The sequence below is a fragment of the Trachurus trachurus genome, assembly GCF_905171665.1.
Source record: "Trachurus trachurus genome assembly, chromosome: 16".
Lineage (NCBI taxonomy): Eukaryota > Metazoa > Chordata > Actinopteri > Carangiformes > Carangidae > Trachurus > Trachurus trachurus.
In genome coordinates, this window is record NC_139902.1 from 33,810,248 (window position 1) to 33,831,998 (window position 21,751).

Below are 21,751 nucleotides of genomic sequence, written 5' to 3' on the forward strand. Positions count from 1 at the left end.
GCAATATTTTATAAAACAAGAAATATCCTTAAAGGGACATTGTGTAACATCTCCTGTTATCTATTCACTAAAATAGATTATTTGGTTCTTCAGTCTGTTTTTCATTAAAGCAGAAGTAAGCGATCCGGTGGTTTTGGCTAATGCTGCGTTCCAGGCCGGCTTTTGAAACCGTAAATTACAGCTTCAAGTCACAACTTAAAGGGATAGTTCAACATTTTGGCAAATTGGCCCATTGCCATAATCCCTATAGTCATAGCAGTAGGTTCGTTACCTTTATTTGTCGGTGTAAGCTATTTTTAGAACGGAGGAGCGGAGCGGCAGGCTGTTCAGAGCTACACTATGGAGGCTAATGGAATTTCTTGGTTTCCCTCATCAAACTCATCAAATACAAAATCCCAAAACTCCAAAACGCTGTCGTGGACAAGTTGTGAGCTGCACATTCACCACGCTATGAGATAATAATAGAACGTTACGAGACAGAGTTGTTTTAGAGGTAAATTCATGCAAAACCGCTGATGCGCGTTGCGTTCAGGGACAGTTTTTCAGCAAGCAGACTCTGTATTTACCTCGAAAACGGCTCCGTTTCGTAACGTTCCATTATTATCTCATAGCGTGGTGATTGTGCAGGTCACAACTTGTCCACGAAAGCGTTTTGGAGTTTTGGGATTTTGTATTTGATGAGTTTGATGAGGGAAACCAAGAAATTCCATTAGCCTCCATAGTGTAGCTCTGAACAGCCTGCCGCTCCGCTCCTCCGTTCTAAAAATAGCTTACACCGACAAATAAAGGTAACGAACCTACTGCTATGACTATAGCGATTATAGCAATGGGCCAATTTGCCAAAATGTTGAACTATCCCTTTAAGACTTTGTAGCGTTCCAGGCAACCCACTCGTGTTTCTCCGACCTGTTTTACCTGTGAAAGTCACTATAACGGCCACTCGTAACTTCTGACCCGTGAACTCGTACCAGATCGAACTGGTACCACTTCACAGGTCAGAAAAACACGAGTTACGGGTTGCCTTGAACGCACCATAACAGTCCTCGTCCCTACGTCACCACATTCAGGCGCATCCCTTGGCTGCACACACAGAGAGGACTGCCCCTTTATGCCGTTCTCTCTCCTCATTGGATACGAGAAAAGTTTTCTCCTGGGCTCAGAGCAGAGCAGAGGGACTGACAGACCCGTGTTTCAGACCAAACACTCTATGTAAGTGATTGCTGTCGGAAGATATAACTATTTAAGACTTATATTAACACAAATATTCCGCTTACTTCTGCTTTAATCATCAACAAGGTGAAGTGTTCCTTTCAGCTCTGAATTAGCCGTTCATATCATTCATATCTCCATGGAGCGGGTAAGCTCGGTGCTGGCTGCCATGTCGTGTCGCCATGTTTTTACGTTCAGTGGCAGCGTGACGGTAACGGTAACCACGGAAACTCAGCGGAGACACCGGAGCTGTCGGCTCAGGTCACCGCGGTAACGCAGTGAGGAGGAATGGAGCGTTACACTGATGCTGCATTCACCTGCAGTCGGGCAGACGGCCGTCGCTAACAAACCAGATGTCATTTTAGTCACAGAAGTCCAGAGAAAGCCGGTAAAACAATACCACATCGCCATGACAACATATTGTTTATGGCGTTACGTGCAGCGGCTGTCGTCCGTCTGCCGTCTGCCCAATTTCAGGTGAATGCAGCATGAAAAATACGACTGAGTTGCTTGAGATATACAACCACAACGCTAGATGGGAGGAATTCTCACACAATGTACCTTTAACCAGAAGTCATTATATACACTATATCGTTCTCTGTTACTTCCATATATGACCTACTGCGTGGAGATATAGGGTAACACATATAAAACCATCACTCAACCTATTTTTAAATTACAAAAGAAAGCTATGAGAATTATAAACCGATCAAAATCTACAGAACCAACAAAATGCTTTTTTTAAATTCATTTAAACACCCTTCAATTTTATGATTTAGTGAAATTTAAAATGGCACAAATCATGTTAAAAGTGCATAATAATATGCTTTGTTATAGAACTCAGAGGCTGGTTGAAATCAGAGAGAGTCGGTGTGAACTGAGGGGATTAGGTGTCTTCAAAAAAAACAAACATCAAATAAGATCTAATATTAACCAGCCATGTGTTTCTGTTCGAGGTGTTAACCTGTGGAAGAACTGTGATGATGAATTAAGAATGTGTAGTTCGATTTCCTCTTTTAAAAATATGTTTAAAACCAAAGTACTAAAAGAATATACACATTCGTTGTGAAAGCTGAATGTTTGATCTGAATTCTTATGGTAGAACTCAGATCGTGTCGTCTAAAAGTTGCCTTGTTGAATTTGTCATTGTATTTAGTATTTGTGTGTATTAGGTGAATTCCATCGGTTGAGAAGGGGGGGGGAGATAAAATGCTAATCGGATAAACTGAAGTGAAGAAGATGTTGAAGAAGAGGAAGAGGAAGAGGAGGAGGTGTCAGTTTCTCTGAACAGACGTTTGGTTTGTTGCTCTGATTCACTTCTTCCTGTTTCACATCCTCTGGTGTCACATTTCACTGACACACACACACACACACACACACACACACACACACACACACACCATCGTGTGGGGCCATACTGTAGGACTACAGAGCGTTTTCTCTATAGACTAAATCTGGTGCAGCCATCTTTTTATTTCTTTGATTAATTAACGTCACTGCAGCCGTCCTGCTATAAACTAAACGGTAACACTTTAACTTGACGCCTATCTCTATAACGCATTACAACCATACTTATAATGAGTTATAATGCAGTTATAACACTGTATAACTATAGTTATAAACACTCAAATGATCATAATGCTTTATAACAATAATCATAACACACTATAAAGCATTTTATCATGACTTATAAGGTCAGGTATTATAATACGTTATAATTGTTAGTAACTGGCTGACAATGCCCACATCAATAATGCATTATAAATATAGTTATAATGTCTTATAATTGTCTTATAAACGTGTATAACTATCATTATAAACACTCATTAATTATCATAAGGCTTTATAACAATAAGCATAACACATTATAGAGGTTTGTAACTCTATTATAATACTAAGATCTTATAAACCATTATAAAATGCTTTATGATGTCTTATGCTAATACTAAACTAGTCTAAATAACAAAAATATCAAGTCTTTTCAGACCTTGAATAATAGCCTAATAATAATGCAAAGAAAACATGTTCATATTTATTAGAATATTTTAACTCAGGAAGAGTTTATAAACCAGTTTTTGTGGGATAATGTCGATGTTTAATCCCAGCAGTGGTTTTTATTTATAATCTTCCTCTAAAACCAGATGTGGTTCAGGTGATGACCTCACCAGGTGACGACCTCATCAGTGTCTCATTAAGGAGAAGGAGTTGTGTTTGTGTTGGTGTTTAAAAAAGAAAAGAAAAGAACGACTGTCGTACATGTAGAGATGCTTTTAACAAACATTTGTGAAAGTGCTCTCTTATTTTTTTCCAGAGCTGTATGTATGCACACACACAATCATATACACTGTAATTACACAGATACACACACACACACACACACACACACACACACACACACACACACACACACACACACACACACACACACACACACACACACACACACACACACACACACACACACACACACACACACACACAAAGTGTCTCTGATGAACCAGCAGGTGGAGACAAAACCTCACAGCTGTTACAGGTGAGTTACAGCAGAGGCTCCTCCCACTGTCTACCACGGTTTCCATAGCAACAAACAAACCCCTCACTCAAAGTGTCATCAAAGATCGAAGCCCAACAATTAAGCCCCAACAACAGTTAGTGAAGTCTGGATATGAGGCGTTCAGGGACCGTCTGTAAACTAAACTACAGTGAGCCTGTAACACTGAGGAAATGGAGATGAGTGAGATGAGAATAACAAACATGAGCAGATGTGGGGCGTCGTGTGGCGCAGTGGGTAGAGCAGGTGCCCCGTATGCATTTCCTTTGTATCCACAACACATCCTAAAAGTATAATTAGTGTGAATGCTGAAAGCATTCACACTATTGTTCTTCTGTTCGGCCATTTTCTTCCGCCTTTTTACGGTCTTCTTCTAGTCCTTCATACTTTGTGCTATTTCAACAATTCATATATCAAAACGTGCAGCTTTTTTGAACTTTATCGGCATTACTTTTCTCTTTTTAACTATTTATACTTTTTAAAATATTTAACTTTTTCTGCAAATTAAACTCTAGACAAATTATTTTCTCCAGTTTTGTAGCCACACTTCTCCACTTCTGGCTAAAATTCTGGTCAAAAATGCAAAGAGACTTAGATAATAATTTTAAATATTTTTTAAATGCAGCCAGGGAGCTCTCTGCTCTCATTCAGCCCAATGCATTTTTTTCACAGCAGCAGGAGAAGGAGCTCAACTTTGTAACTTGCTGTTAAGTGCTTTTTAATTCATTTTAATTCACCAAAAAATAGTCACAGGTCACAAAAAAGTCCTCTTCTTGCTTGGTGTGGCTAATTTCTGCACTTTCCTTACTTTTTTTTTAAGCATCATTGAAAAATCTCACATTCATTAAAGTCTCAACCTCTGGTTCAAATCTAAGGGAAGAACTCTAGTTATGTTATGTTGAATTCTGCTCTCCTCCCCCGCCTTCAATTGGTTACAGGTGTTTGTTATCTCCTTGATTACTCGTACCAGTTTGCAGCACATCATCACATTATAATGAATGACAACAGTCTTGAAAGCAGTGTGCTCTCTGTAGCCGAGTGGCAGAGTAAAGGCTTAGTGATCATGAGGTCATGGGTTTGATTCCTGCCTCAGTCATTTCACATCATTGCTTGACTTTTGATTCCAACTATTCAGCTGTCATTGGACAGTCTTTGATTCCTCATAGTATAAAGCTCATTGTAGCTCAGGTTCTCTGTGGCCATATGGTTAGTGTGATAGGTTACCACTCATGAAGTTGTGGGTTCAATTCCTTCCATGGACATGTTTCTTGTATGCCATTCCGCATGTCTTCGACAATTCGTCAATTTATTCTGCTAATTCAGCATGGTTCAGCCATGGCTTTCAGCATTCACACGCATGTTCCGTTAGGAAATGCTGTTTCTAGTTTACATTAACAATCTGTGTAGTTTTACAGTCCAAGTCTTTAAAGGGCGATTTCTCAGAAAGAGTTTTTCAGTCTCAGACTCCTCTCTAGAAATCTCCACTTCAGCAGCACTTACAGACACCAAACCTTCCACTTTGATCCCTTTCTATATTCTGAAGGTTTTTACAGAGGGGTTTGTTGATATATCATTCACAGCCTCATTTATACAACATTTTATTACTAAAAACATAGAGACTTTAGATGTTTTAGGGCTGGTGACAGTATTTTCTCATTTACAGAGTGATAAAAAGAGATATCCAAAATCCTCCTCTGGAAAAACTAAAGACTCTAATATGTCACACTGCAAAAACTCAAAATCTTTCCAAGAATATTTGTCTTATTTCTAGTCAAAACAAATCTCATTCTACTTAAAATCAGACTCATCACATTAAAAAGACACGTTTTACTTCTTTCAAGCAGATTTTCACTTGAAATAAGTAGAAAAATCTGATAGAAAATCTTATTACAAGCACAAAAAACTTGCTTTCACTGGCAGATTTTTCTACTTATTTCAAGTGAAAATTAGTTTGAAACAAGTGAAAATGATCTAAAAACAAGTTCATTTTTAGGTGACGAGTCTTATTTTAAGTGGAAAAAAAAAACAAATATTCTTGGAAAGATTTTGAGTTTTTGCAGTGCAGCAAAATAAAACAAAGCAGCTTTATCCATTGTTCACATTTCTGTTCTGGAAATATATGCAAATTAGCGCATATTTGATTAGACATAGCCTCATCTACATATTTAAACATATAATTGACAAAACTTGTAATACAAAAAATATTTGTCTTAATGTGAGTGATAAACTTGGGAAGTTTCATAGTGAAATCTGTTAGTTTAATTTTTTACCCGATTCACCTGTAGTGACTCAGCTTAAAAAAACAAACCATGTATGTGGAGTACAAACAGTTTTATTGAGGAGTTTCCTCTAGCAGCAACATGAACACCGATCAATACATCGATCAATCAATCAATTAATCAATCGATCGACTGCTCTGAACCGTCAGGCTGTTTGCTCAGAGGGTTTAAGGACGACTGGGTGAAAACATTCAGAGCTGCTTCAGGTTCAAACCGGTTTCTACTGGACGAGGTGCGCTTCATTTCTCCACCTCGACCCGTTCAACGTGTCGTCGTCACCCGTCGTCAGGTGAAAGGAGCTGATCCGAGGTCAGAAAAACACACACACTTAAAGGGATACGGCCAACTTTTTTTTTTCGTGTCTTGCCTCACTCCCGAGTCCATGACCAGCAGATAGACACCATCCTTTCGACTGTGCGTGCAGTAACCATGGAGATAGAGCCGTATCGCCCGTAATTAGCTTAGCTCAAACACTGGAAGTGTATGGGTAGTGTTAGCCTGCCTCCACCTAAAGTCGCTAATTAGCTTAGCTCAAACACTGGAAGTGTATGGGTAGTGTTAGCCTGCCTCCACCTAAAGTCGCTAATTAGCTTAGCTCAAACACTGGAAGTGTATAGGTAGTGTTAGCCTGCCTCCACCTAAAGTCGCTAATTAGCTTAGCTCAAACGCTGTAAGTGTATAGGTAGTGTTAGCCTGCTTCCACCTAAAGTCGCTAATTAGCTTAGCTCAAACACTGGAAGTGTATAGGTAGTGTTAGCCTGCCTCCACCTAAAGTCGCTAATTAGCTTAGCTCAAACACTGGAAATGTATAGGTAGTGTTAGCCTGCCTCCTACCTAAAGTCGCTATTTAGCTTAGCTCAAACGCTGGAAGTGTATGGGTAGTGTTAGCCTGCCTCCACCTAAAGTCGCTAATTAGCTTAGCTCAAACACTGGAAGTGTATGGGTAGTGTTAGCCTGCTTCCACCTAAAGTCATCAGAGAAACTCTTCAGCAACTCTAAACGGAAACCGGCGGGCCGATCTTCGTCTCAGAGCTGACAAAACTCTCCGGTAAGGCATCTTGAGCGGTCAAATGCCGCTAACGGGACGAGATCGGTCAAAACGGAGGGTTCAAGCAAAGACGCTTTATTTTGGTTCAAGCTAGCTACATCGAGGGTAGGTTAGCTTTCTGTTTCAAAGTAAAAGCACAAATTCTATCGTCATGGTTTTCTGTATGTAAAGGGCAACGGGTGTTTTATTTTGTGAAAGTAACTGGAAGTGCGTTGGTCACAACGGCTAGCTTGAGTAGCACCGAAATTACTTTCTCACCTAAACATGTTTGAAATGTGGATAAAGTGATATATTTACAGAGTTTAGAGCTAAAATGAAATCAGCTTCTGACTGCTGATTTCAGCTCGGGTAGGAGGCAGGCTAACACTACCTATACACTTCCAGTGTTTGAGCTAAGCTAATTAGCGACTTTAGGTAGGAGGCAGGCTAACACTACCTATACACTTCCAGCGTTTGAGCTAAGCTAATTAGTGACTTTAGGTAGGAGGCAGGCTAACACTACCTATACACTTCCAGCGTTTGAGCTAAGCTAATTAGCGACTTTAGGTAGGAGGCAGGCTAACACTACCTATACACTTCCAGTGTTTGAGCTAAGCTAATTACGGCGATACGGCTCTATCTCCCTTGTTACTGCACGCACAGTGGAAAGGATGGTGTCTATCTGCTGGTCATGGACTAGAGAAAAAAATAAAAAGTTGGCGTATCCCTTTAAGATTAAATCTACATCACAGTGAAATGACGATGACCTGCAAAAGGAACTGTTTATATCATCATCATCATCATCATCATCATCATCATCATCATCATCATCATCATCATCATCATCGTGGTGATGATGTCATGTTGTTCTTCGGCTCTTCTTTGGCGTCGCGTCACAATCAGCTGATGTTCAGTCCGATCCGGCTCAGACCGGGTCCAGAGTCCAGGATTCTGGTTTCAGCTGTTTGTCGTCTGAAGGCGGGAAAAGACCACAACTAAACTACTTTTATCTGAGGATAAAACTTTAAAGCAATGGAGAAGATTTTCAGAATAAAAGTTGTAACTTTCTGAGAAGTATTTTGAACAAAAAAAAAAACGTAAAAAATAAAGTTGTTTTATTTTGAAATTAAAGTTGAAAGTTTTAAGATCCGACTTCTTTACCTCACTAAACCATAAAAACTAAACATTCAAACTTCTCAAACTGTTACAACTTTATTCTGAAACCTGATATTTAAACGTGTCACTTCCTGTTTGGACTGATTTTCCCGCCAGTCCTCTTTGAAGAAGAAGTTCTGAGGTTCCACTTTGATCGCAGGTTCGATCCCCGTCCTACAAGGCACTGTCCAAGACACTTTAATGTAAAAAAAACCCAGGGCAAAGATCGCAGGTTTGATTCCCGAGCGTCCCAACCCAACACAGCGAAGGCACTGATCCGTCACCGAGGTCACGAGAGAAATCCGACGACGTCGTCATCATCATCTTCATCTTCATCATCTGGCCCCGCCCCCTTTGACTTGGCCCCGCCCCCTCGGGTCTGGCCCCGCCCCCTCGGTTAGAGAGGCGACGTCTGGACTTTGTGAGGAGCAGGCGGTCGGTGCGGAGGAGGAGGAGGAGGAGCAGGAGGAGCGGGAGGAGGAGGTCGTCTGTTGAGAACGGCGGCCGGCGCCACGGCGCTAGGCGGGAATCCCGGGTGGGGGGGCAGGTAGGGGTTGGACGGCGGCGCCGGTGGGCGGGGCTTCTTCGGCACCAGAGGTTTGAGAGGAAGAGGAGCCTGAAGAGAGAGAGAGAGAGGGAGATGATTCATCACTTCCTGCTTCCACTGTATTTCAAATTAAAAGCCCTTTTCCCTCTGCTGGAGAGCTTTTATTGTGAAACACAGACAGGAAGTGCTGAGACGATTAGACTGAGAAACAAACAACGGTCCCTGAACGCCAACAGCTACATGCTAACAGCTGCATGCTAACAGTCAGGCACGTCGTCGCGGCGGCCATCTTGGGAGGGAGTTCCTTGTATCCACCACTTTCCGGAGAATGACGCTGGGTGTCTCCATGACACTCGATTCCACCGGAATGATTAGCTGGGCTAACCGTTAGCTGTTAGCCGTTAGCAGTGTCAATAAACAATAACTCAATAAACGGCCCATGAAAAAAATATTTTTTCCAGCGGATATCCTAGTTCCAACATGACTGAGCTAACTGGAGTAGTTTCATGTCATGTCCGACAACGGGAGGGTTTTAACAGCTGACGTCCTGATGGTAGCTTAGCCGCTGCTGTTAGCTGTCAGCAGCAGCAAAGCTAACAACTACGATAACCATGACTAATTACAAAAACGTGCACACAGAAATAGTAATGTTTGTTCAATTATTCGTTTTCTAGACTTAACAAACATCAGATTTAGTCAAAACGGTTTTGGCAGCCCGGAGCCCCCACATTTGGTGCCTACACCGGTGGCTAACGCTACCAGTTAGCCGCTAACGCTACCAGTTCGCTAGAACTGGTGGCTAACGCTACCAGTTAGCCGCTTGCTAAAGCTACTACGGAGTGAAACGGTAGTTGAAAACCGACTTCCGTTGTGGTGTGACGCAATGGATCATGGGAAAATAAAGTGGTGGATATTATCTATGGTAAAAACGCAGATGACGTCATGCATGTCGCGAACGGCAGTACGAGGTAAAACAAAACATAACAAAACGCATAGGCTACTTCCTCCCCCCCAAGATGGCGGCGGCGGCGTTCCATTCCAATGGGCAGCAGCGTCAGAGGCGGCATCTACGTGTATACATCTATCAACAGCTGCATGCTAACAGCTACAGGCTAACAGCTACAGGCTAACAGCTACATGCTAACAGCTACGTGCTAACAGCTGCATGCTAACAGCTACATGCTAACAGCTGCATGCTAACAGCTACATGCTAACAGCTACATGCTAACAGCTACGTGCTAACAGCTGCATGCTAACAGCTACAGGCTAACAGCTACATGCTAACAGCTGCATGTACCTGTGCAGGTGAGGCGGGGTCGGGGGGGAGGGGCTTGGTGGGCGGAGCTGGGCGGGTCGCCAGCTGCTGAAGGTTGTTAGTGAGGAAGAGGAGGAGGAGGAGGAGGAGGAGGAGAAGAAAAAAAAGAAGGAGAAGTTGAGGATGGTGCGTTCACTGACTCCAGATGTTCTGAGGTGACAGGACACACACACACACACACACACAGGTGCACTAGAAGTCGACCGATTGATCAGTGTCGATATAAAGTGTGTTTTTGATATGTAAACACTGAAACAAGCTCATTGATCGACTATCAGCTTATTGTTCGTCGATCAGTAGCTGATTGTGTGTTGATTATCAGCTGATAGATCATCGTTCTTTTGACTATGAGCTGATTAATCGTCGATTTTCAGCTGACGGATCGTCGATCGGGTGATTATCAGCTAGTCGAGCTTCAGCTGATTGATCGAGTATCAGCTGATTGTTGGTGGATTATCAGTTGATTGATTGTCGATTGACTGACTTTTCAGTTTTGATCATTGATAATCAGCTGATTGATCGTCGATCGGTCGAGCTCTGATGTGACGTCAGACAAGGACAGACGAGGACACGGAGCTGCTCAGGTGAGTTACCTGTGGCGGTGGTTTTAGGGCGGGGTCGGGGTCGGGGGGGAGGGGCTTAGTGGGAGGAGCAGGACGGTCATGAACCTGACAGAGAGAGAGAGAGAGAGAGAGAGAGAGAGAGAGAGGGAACAGGAAGCAGAGCAGCAGCGAGCAGAGGTCAAAGGTCAATGCGTTAATGAGTTAATGCAGCAGCAGGAAGAGACAGAGGGTTGTTGCTAGGCGGCGTAGCTACACGACCTTAGAAAACATGCAATTTTTACCTATCTGTGCCTAAACCCTAAACCAAACTAAAACTTAACTAAAATTCAACAAAAACTCAACTCCACCACTAAACTAAAACCCACTTCAAACTAAACTAAAATAAACTCAAGCTGAACAAAAATGATCTAAACCAAACTCAACTAAACTAAGCTTATCTAAACTAAAACTAAAGTCAAACTCAAACTCAACTCAACTAAAGGTAGAACTAAACTAAAACTTAACTAAAACTCTACTAAAACTAAACCAATACTAAACTTCAACTCAACTCAACTAAAACTAAACTTAACTAAAGTCAAAGTCAAACTCATCTCAAACTAAAGTAAACCTCAACTCAAGTCAAACTGAAGTAAACTAAACCAAACTAAACTCAACTAAACCCAACTAAACCCAACTCAACTCAAACTAAACTTAACCCAACTAAACCCAACTCAAACTAAACTCAACTAAACTCAACTCAACTCAACTCAACCCAACCCAACTCAAACTCAACTCAACCCAACCCAACTCAACCCAACTCAAACTCAACCCAACTCAAACTCAACCCAACCCAACCCAACCCAACTCAACCCAACCCAACTCAAACTCAACCCAACCCAACTCAACCCAACTCAACTCAACCCAACCCAACTCAACCCAACCCAACCCAACTCAACTCAACCCAACCCAACCCAAACTCAACTCAACCCAACCCAACCCAACCCAACTCAAACTCAACTCAAACTCAACTCAACCCAACCCAACTCAACTCAACCCAACCCAACCCAACTCAACTCAACCCAACTCAACCCAACCCAACCCGACTCGACCCAACTCAACTCAACCCAACCCAACCCAACCCAAACTCAACTCAACCCAACCCAACCCAACCCAACTCAACTCAACCCGACCCAACTCAACTCAACCCAACTCAACCCAACCCAACTCAAACTCAACTCAACTCAACCCAACCCAACTCAAACTCAACTCAACTCAACCCAACCCAACCCAACCCAACCCAACTCAACCTAACCCAACTCAAACTCAACTCAACCCAACCCAACCCAACCCAACTCAAACTCAACTCAAACTCAACTCAACCCAACCCAACTCAACTCAACCCAACCCAACCCAACTCAACTCAACCCAACTCAACCCAACCCAACCCGACTCGACCCGACCCAACTCAACTCAACCCAACCCAACCCAAACTCAACTCAACCCAACCCAACCCAACCCAACCCAACTCAACTCAACCCAACCCAACTCAAACTCAACTCAAACTCAACCCAACTCAACTCAACCCAACTCAACTCAAACTCAACTCAACTCAACTCAACTCAACTCAACTCAAACTCAATTCAACTCAACCCAACTCAACTCAAACTCAACTCAACTCAACTCAACCCAACTCAACTCAAACTCAACTCAACCCAACTCAAACTCAACTCAACTCAACCCAACTCAAACTCAATTCAACTCAACCCAACTCAACTCAAACTCAACTCAACTCAACTCAACCCAACCCAACTCAAACTCAACTCAACCCAACCCAACTCAACTCAAACTCAACTCAACTCAACTCAACTCAACCCAACTCAACTCAAACTCAACTCAACTCAACTCAACCCAACTCAACTCAAACTCAAACTCAACTCAACCCAATTCAACTCAAACTCAACTCAACCCAACCCAACCCAACTCAACTCAAACTCAAACTCAACTCAACTCAACCCAACCCAACTCAACTCAAACTCAACTCAACTCAACTCAACCCAACTCAACTCAACCCAACTCAACCTCAACTCAACTCAACTCAACCCAACTCAACTCAACTCAACCCAACTCAACTCAACTCAAACTCAACTCAACTCAACTCAACTCAAACTCAATTCAACTCAAACTCAAACTCAACTCAAACTTAACTAAACTAAACTAAACTAAACCAAACCCAACCCAAACCAAACAAACTAATCCAAACTAAACCCAACTCAACTCAAACTAAATTAAATTAAACTAAACTAAACCAACTCAAACTAAACTTAACTAAACTGTTAAACTGTAAACCGTTGACAGAGTTTAACCAATGAAAACAACAGATCGTCAGTGAGTTAAAGAAGAGGAAGGAGAGACTCCGCCCACCAGTCGTCATCACTCTGATGTCACAGCTCGTCATCTAACAAAGGTCAAAGGTCGTGAGGTCTCGTCACTGATTGGCTAGTGCTGAAGTGTTGTTTCTGCACTACACTTCCCATCATGCTTTGTGACACACACACCTGAACGAACTGGGCTCACCTGGTCAAACACCTGCCAACTACCATGGTAACAGCATTTCACCACGGCCAATCACAGCCTGCTCGCTCTCTGATTGGTTGGACACTGTGATGACCTCATCGACAGGCGTGTCAATGACTCATCGATTACCGGTTGTTACTGTGATTGATCTGATCGTTACTACGATTCCAATCAATCAATCAATCAATCAATCAATCTAAATCTATTGATCGTTAACGTGACAGCACAGAGTGGTTGCTATGGTTACCTCTTTGTGGGGCGGAGTCAGCGCGGCGTCGCCGGGCGCCGGGTTCAGGTGGTATCTGAGCGGCCGCACCTGTTCTCCGTTTCTACCGTCGACTCGCTCCATTGCCGGCGTCCTGCAAAGACAAACACTCGTCAGACTCAACACGCCATCAATTAACCAATCAATTAATTAATCAATCAACAGGAATAAACAGCCAAATAAAAATTAAGAGAAATTAATTAAATGATTCAAATCAATCAAAGTTTAATTTTTTATTTTTCTGTTTCTTCTGCTTTAATTCCCATATTGATTTTTCTTTTCTAGATTTTTATTGATTATTGATCTGAAAACTAAAACAAGCACAAACACAGACTGAACCGTCATGGCCGACACAGAGCGTTAAAGAAGACGCCTCGGTGTGTTTGATCTTAAAAGTCTGATGTTTACTCTGCTGTCGGCATGACGACGGGACGGCAACAACATTTCCGCCCCGTGGACAAACTAGTAGCTACATTAAAGGGATAGTTTAACATTTTGTCAAATTGCCACCATTGCCATAATCCCTATAGTCATAGCAGTAGGTTCGTTACCTTTAATTGTCGGTGCAAGATGTTTTTAGAACGGCGGAGCAGAGCCGTGAGCTGCTCAGAGCTACGCTACGGAGGCTCATTATGGGATTTCTTGGTTTCCCTCATCATCAAACTCATCAAATACACAATCCAACAACTCCACAACGCTCTGGTGGACAAGTTGTGAGCTGCACATTCACCACGCTATGAGATAATAACACAACGTTACCACACAGAGTTGTTTTAGAGGGAAATTCATGTAAAACCACTGATGCACGTTGCCTTCAGGGACAGTTTTTCATCAAGCAGTCTCTGTATTTCCCTTTAAAACAACTCTGTGTGGTAACGTTGTGTTATTATCTCATAGCGTGGTGAATGTGCAGCTCACAACTTGTCCACCAGAGCGTTGTGGAGTTGTTGGATTGTGTATTTGATGAGTTTGATGATGAGGGAAACCAAGAAATCCCATAATGAGCCTCCGTAGCGTAGCTCTGAGCAGCTCACGGCTCTGCTCCGCCGTTCTAAAAACATCTTGCACCGACAATTAAAGGTAACGAACCTACTGCTATGACTATAGGGATTATGGTGATGGGCCAATCTGACTAAATGTTGAACTATCCCTTTAAGGCGTGTTTACAGCTCTACGGGGTTAGACGAGGACTACAGACCGGACCAGGACCCCGCAGGTGTCACTGTACCTGGAGACGTGGGCGGGGTCAAACTCCTGACCCCACATCTCACAGTGAGTCACACTGCATCATGGGTAAAAAAAAAGAGTACACCAATCAGTTCAACTTCTCCCCGAGCGTTGGACGACTCATTAACGACGTTCAGGATTAAAGTCACTTCACATAAAATTAACATATTTCTATTTAAACATTGAAATATTCAGATATAATCCTGTCAATCTGTTTTAATGATGTCACTGTTTTATGACAAGAAGGTTAAAGTAACAAAATAAAATCATTATTACACTTTTTTGTAAGTTTGAGTGAGTCGCAATTTATTCATTATATGTGATCTGATCCAGCAAAATGAGTCACAGTGACACAACTTTCAAAATTGAGATTTGGTATCACCGGAAAGAGGAGAAAATAAGCTTTAAAGTGACACCCTAGTCAAAGACATACATTGGATGGTTTTCAAGATGTGTGACGCGTTCTATCAAAATGAGTCAGATGTTGCAACGTTCTATTTTTAGTTATAAAACGGAAAGGTGAAATCCGGCGATCTGATTGGTTGTTAACCGTGGTATATTGAGCATATACCACGGCTACTATTCTAAAACCTTATCACAGCGTAGGCTATCACTCCGCGTCAGGCACGTATGACTGGTATGAATGGAAGTTGTTGTCATGTATCCATGACAACGGACTGTTGCAGTCCGTAGCAAAAGACAGCTGATGTTTTTACGATGTTAAAAAACGGACTAAAGTAGTTGAATTCACATGTTTAAGGTGAAGTTTCACCTCCGGGGAGGGTTAACAATGGTAGAGGGGACTGAGCAGTGACTTTAACCTGAAAAAATGCGGAGGAAAAGACCAGATGCAGAGCTACTTGGAGCTAACGTCTGGAGAGGTGGGACTATTTTTTCACAGTGAGGCTACTTTATCATATGTATTTCTGGTTGAATAAAACTACATGAAATTGATTGCGTATCCCTCTTTTATATTGCCTTGATTCGTAACCGTTTTATACTCTAAGGGCTTCGCGTCGGGCCGAACAACGCCCCTTAGCCGTGGTATAATGAGCATATACCACGGCCTGTCGTGATATATTGCTTAAATAATCAGCTGATAACGTAGAAAACCAATAAAAAATCAACAATTTTTGTTTACCCTAATTTCAAAGCAATGACATTCAAAAACAATCTCCCAAAGTTTCACAGTCCAGATAATTGAGAAAAGGCACGAAAATGATGATTAAAGTCGACTTGCAACTAGATGCTAAACCGAACGCAGCATCGACACAACTCTTGCACATGTTTTACAAAACATGACAACTTCTGAACCGTTTATGATAGAGACGAGCTGTAAACTGCATCTGAATCGCGGGATTCTCCGCTTTCCGACGGTCATTGAATGGTGCCTCTATGACGAGAAGGGACGGGTACAGAAACAGATGCTAAAGCGAGTAGCATCGACGCTAACAGAGCGTAGCATCGATGCTAAACCGAACGTAGCCACGATGCTAAACCGAACATACACGCTTGCACATGTTTTACAAAACATCAACAAAACATGACAACTTCTGAACCGTTTATGATAGAGACGAGCTGTAAAAAGCATCTGAATTGTGAGATTCCCTGCTTTCCGAGGGTCATTGAATGGTGCATCTATGACAACAAGGGACCGTATAGGGAGCGTGTAATCACGTGGTACAGGAACAGATGCCAGAGTCCTTTTCTCAGGTTTTAGAACGGAATAAGAGAGTGAAAGATCGTAATTCAAATGGCCACATCTTGAAAACCATCCAATATATGACTTCGACTAGGGTATCATTTTAAAGCTTATTTTCTAATCTTTCAATTGATACCAAAATCTCAACTTTGAAATTTGGATCACTGTGACTCATTTTGATGGATCAGGTCACATACGGCCATTTGAATTACGGTCTTCACTCTCTTTTTATGATTGAAAACCTGAGAAAATTGTGTTTAAACAATATAGAACGTCTCAGGTTTAAAGGCCAGTGACTCTGGCATCTGTTCCTGTACCACGTGATCACACGCACCCTATACGGTCCCTTGTTGTCATAGAGGCACCATTCAATGACCCTGGGAAAGCGGAGAATCTAACCATTCAGGTGCAGTTTACAGCTCGTCTCTATCATGAACGGTTCAGAAGTTATTTCATGTTGTGCTCGTCTCGAGGGTTAAAAGTTGCAAGTCAACTTTAATCGTCGTTTACCTGCCTTTTCTCAACTATCTGGACTATGAAACTTTGGGAGATTGTTTTTGAACGTCATTTCTTTGAAATTATCTTAAATATTTTGGGGATTTTTTATTGGTTTTCCACGTTATCAGCTGATTATCTAAAAATTAAATGTATTTTATGACTCATTTCACCAGAGCTGGTCACATATCAATAATAAAATCTGAATCTTATAAAATAATATGAATCATTTGAGCAGAATTTACTGGAACAAACATATAAACTGTAAATATTAATATTAATAATAACTAGAGAATGCATTTCCTGAAGGAAATACGGGTGAATGCTGAAAGCTGGAAGCTGAATGAGCTGAATAAATTGTTGAAACTATGCTGAATTAAGTTAAGAAACTGCTGAAGAAATCTTGAAGAGATGAAATAATATATGAAGAATATGAAATGGTTTGAAATTACTTGAATTGTTGAAGATCAGTATGAAGAAATTGAAAGTCTGAAGTCTACTCAGATTTACTTAAAACTGACAGTTTGAAAACATTTGTGAACCATTACTAATGTAGATTAAACAATATCTGAATAGTAAAAGTAGAAGATGAAAGATGGAGGATGTATGAAATGGGTGGTAATCACTTTAATTAGTGAAGAATAGTATGAATGAATTGAAAGGTTAAAGTGCACTCAGATTTATTTAAAACAGTTTGAAAACATATTTTGAACCATTAGCCTACTAATATAGATGAAACAATATCTGAAGTGTAAAAGTAGAATAATATAGAAGTAGTTACAATCCGTTAAAGGGCAGAATAACTAAAAATAACTACAACATCTGAAGGGTAAAACTTAAACATGTTAATAACTGTTAATAACAACATGTAATAAACTGTGTGTGTGTGTGTGTGTGTGTGTGTGTGTGTGTGTGTGTGTGTGTGTGTGTGTGTGTGTGTGTGTGTGTGTGTGTGTGTTACCGGTTGTGTTGTCGTGACTTGTGGAACGGGCTGTTTGGACCCAGACAGACGAGACTCCGCCGGAACCGCGGGAAGCGAAGAGCGAGGAAGAGGAGGACGACGGGCAGGACGAAGAGGAAGACGACCAGCAAGGCCACACGCACGGGGTCCGACCCTGTACACACACACACACACACACACACACACACACACACACACACACACACACACACACACACACACACACACACACACACACACACACAGTGTTAACCAGCGCCCGACTCCCCCCGGTGTCTCTCAGACCCGTAGTGAGGTCACGATTGCAAATTTTCTTGGTACGATCATTGTCAAAGAAATAATCACGGAGTTACGATTATCACGATTATTCTGCACTAATTAACTTAACAACACTATGAATGTGTAAAATCAAATATAGTCATAATATAATTACATTAATCATTGTTTACACAAAATATTTCAAGTATCTAATAATATATGACCAATCATTAACCCCCCAGGGGAAGTGTTTGAAATATTCAGGTCATAAACTGTCATCTATACCAATAAGGCGGGTGCATATATGAAAAAAAAACACCTAACCCTAAAAAAATTCTAACAAAAGGTTTCTCAGTTGTTTTTTATAGTATTAGATGTCCTTAATAACATACTAAAAGTTTACCAAAATTTGACCACTAGAAAGGTGTTATTTTCAAGATGGCGTCCAAGATGGATAGGAAGCCTGAGGAGACACCACAGGTGAATAGGATAAAAAATTTTAACTAACAGATATCACCATGAAACTTCCCAAGTTTATCACTTACATTAAGACAAATATTTTTTGTATTACAAGTTTTGTCAAATTGTATGTTTAAATATGTAAATTAGGCAATGTCTCATTAAATATGCGCTAATTTGCATATCCGAAATCTGAACAATGGATAAAAGCCACTTTCAAAATTCTTGTTTTATTTTGTTGACATACTAGAGTCAGAAGTTTTTACAAAGGGGATTTTGGATATCTCTCTTTATCACTCTGTAAATGAGAAAATACTAGCAGCCCTAAAAATTCAAATATCGTCGTGTTTTTAGGAGTAAAATGTTGTATAAGAGCCCGAAATCTCCACTTCAGCAGCACTTACAGACACCAAACCTTCCAGTTTGATCCCTTTCTATATTCTGAAGGTTTTTACAGAGGGGATTGTTGATATATCATTTATAGCCTGATTTATACAACATTTTACTCCTAAAAACACGACCAACTTGAATTTTTAGGGCTGCTAGTATTTTCTCATTTACAGAGTGATAAAGAGAGATATCCAAAATCCCCTCTGTAAAAACTTCTGACTCTAGTATGTCAACAAAATAAAACAAGAATTTTGAAAGTGGCTTTTATCCATTGTTCAGATTTCGGATATGCAAATTAGCGCATATTTAATTAGATATTGCCTAATTTACATATTTAAACATACAATTTGACAAAACTTGTAATACAAAAAATATTTGTCTTAATGTAAGTGATAAACTTGGGAAGTTTCATGGTGATATCTGTTAGTTAAAAATGTTACCCTATTCACCTGTGGTGTCTCCTCAGGCTTCCTATCCATCTTGGACGCCATCTTGAAAATAACACCTTTCTAGTGGTCAAACTTTGGTAAACTTTTAGTATGTTATTAAGGACATCTAATACTATACAAAACAGCTGAGAAACCTTTTGTTAGAATTTTTTTAGGGTCAAGTCATATTTGCACCTGACTACAAATGTTTACGTTTATTTTCATCGTTTTTAGTTTTATTTTGTGTTTTTTTTAATACAAATGACACGCTATCATTTAAATTCCTACCAATTCAATGTTACGTTAAATGGACCAGTATCTGTGCGTTTACCTCTATTCTGGCGCCACATCTGCCGATACGGTTCTGACATAATCTTTTTTAGGAAGTGACGGTATTTAGGAATCTTTACGATTAATTAATTGTCGCGTTTAATACCGCGATTTATTGTGAAAACAGGTAATCGTGACATCCCTAGTGACCGGTGTGTGTGTGTGTGTGTGTGTGTTTACCTGCGGCGGATCGCGCCGGGCCGCTGTCCACGCTGCCGCCGTGACCCGAGTAGCGGCAGTCCGGCGGCGCCCAGCCCACGTCGCAGTGACAGTTCTTGTTGCTGTTACACATCTGAAACACACACAGACACACACACACACACATACATACACACATCATTGTAATGCTGTCTTTGTAAGGACACCCATTAAAGGGATACGCCAACTTTTTTTTTTCTTCTTCAGAGAGGACCGGTGGGGAAATCAGTCCAAACAGGAAGTTTCAGAATAAAGTTGTAACAGTTTGAGAGGTTTGAATGTTTAGTTTTTATGGTGTCGTGATGTAAAGAAGTCGGATCTGAAAACGTTCAACTTTAATTTCAAAATAAAACAACTTTTTTTTTTTATGTTAACATTATTTCGACAAGATTTTTTTTCTTTTTTTTTCAAAACACTTCGACTTTTCTCAGAAAGTTACAACTTTGATTCTGAAAATCTTCTCCATTGCTTTAAAGTTTTATCCTCAGATAAAAGTAGTTTAGTTTTGGTCTTTTCCCGTCTTCAGACGACAACCAGCTGAAACCAGAATCCTGGACTCTGGACCCGGTCTGAGCCGGTCTGAGCCGGATCGGACTGAACATCAGCTGATTGTGACGCGACGCCTTAGCTTAGCTCAAACGCTGGAAGTGTATAGGTAGTGTTAGCCTGCCTCCACCTAAAGTCATCAGAGAAACTCTGCTGGTCATGGACTCGGGAGTGAGGCAAGACACGAAAGAAAATGTTGGCGTTTCCCTTTAACATAATGTATTCCCTAGCCTCTAACCCTTAACCATCACTCTTAATCTAATTTAAACCTAATTATAACCTAAAGTCTTAACCCTCAAACAGCTCTTGGAAATAGTGAGGACCGGCCAAAACGTCCTCACTTGCTAAACACGTCCCCACTCACACACACACACACACACACACACACTCACACACACACACACACACACACACACACACACACACACACACACACACACACACACACACACACACACACACACACACACACACACACACACACACACACACACACACACACACACACACACACACACACTGTGGTTAATCCTGTTAGAAAGGTAAAGGTGTGCGTCCACACAGGTGTCTCTGTCCTCTGCCTGACCCCTGACCTTTAATCTGTGGAGACTGTGATGAGCAGTGACAGGGACGTAACCGTAGCAACTAGGAAGCTCCAGGGGGGGAGGGGCCTGTGACATGTGACTGTGTGTGTGACTGTGTGTGTGTGTGTGTGTGTGTGTGTGTCAGGGTTATTTTTATAGTTAATTAAGACTAAGACTAAAAATAGTAATGACAAAAATATAAAAGGACCCTAAATTGACACAAATTAGACCACGGACCCCCATTGGACGACCAGAAATACACAAACATTTGCTCTGAGACTGAAGAACGTTACTTTTGTAGTAAATGTACATTCAAATTAGGGCCATTGGTGTGAATCTTTTGAAAGATTTTAGTGAAATTTCTGGAAAAAAGGGTAAAAATTTCTCTAAAACGTTTAAAAATTCTAGAAAATAAACTAAGGAAAAGTTCTAGAAAAAAGTGATAACATTTCGAGAAAAAAAGTTTTTAAAATTCTAATAAAAAGTGGTAACATTTGGAGAAAAACCCTCTCAAGGACCCCACTTTGAGAACCACTGATTTATGGGATGCAACTAAAAGGGAAAAATCCCACAAATGTGAGAGTTCATCTTCAGATGTCTGACAGAGGCTTTCTCCTAAAACCTGAAAAACTACAACTAAGACTAAGACTCAATAAAAACTAGTCAATTCCTCAATATAAAAATTAAATTAAGACTAAATAAAAACTAC

At 41.0% G+C, this 21,751-nt stretch overlaps 1 protein-coding gene across 1 annotated transcript in view; it reads right to left on the reverse strand.

Moving 5' to 3' along the window:
• Nucleotides 1-7,884: 7,884 nt before the first annotated feature.
• Nucleotides 7,885-21,751, reverse strand: part of adam15 (ADAM metallopeptidase domain 15) — a 41,851-nt gene continuing 27,984 nt past the window's right edge. Inside the window, exons 19-24 of the mRNA XM_083990397.1 lie at nucleotides 19,895-20,006; nucleotides 17,850-18,003; nucleotides 14,693-14,746; nucleotides 13,447-13,558; nucleotides 10,677-10,751; nucleotides 7,885-8,837 (exon numbers count right to left, since the gene is read on the reverse strand). Of these exons, the coding sequence (XP_083846523.1) occupies nucleotides 8,619-8,837; nucleotides 10,677-10,751; nucleotides 13,447-13,558; nucleotides 14,693-14,746; nucleotides 17,850-18,003; nucleotides 19,895-20,006 (726 nt within the window). The 3' untranslated portion in view covers nucleotides 7,885-8,618. The remainder of the gene's footprint in view (nucleotides 8,838-10,676; nucleotides 10,752-13,446; nucleotides 13,559-14,692; nucleotides 14,747-17,849; nucleotides 18,004-19,894; nucleotides 20,007-21,751) is intronic.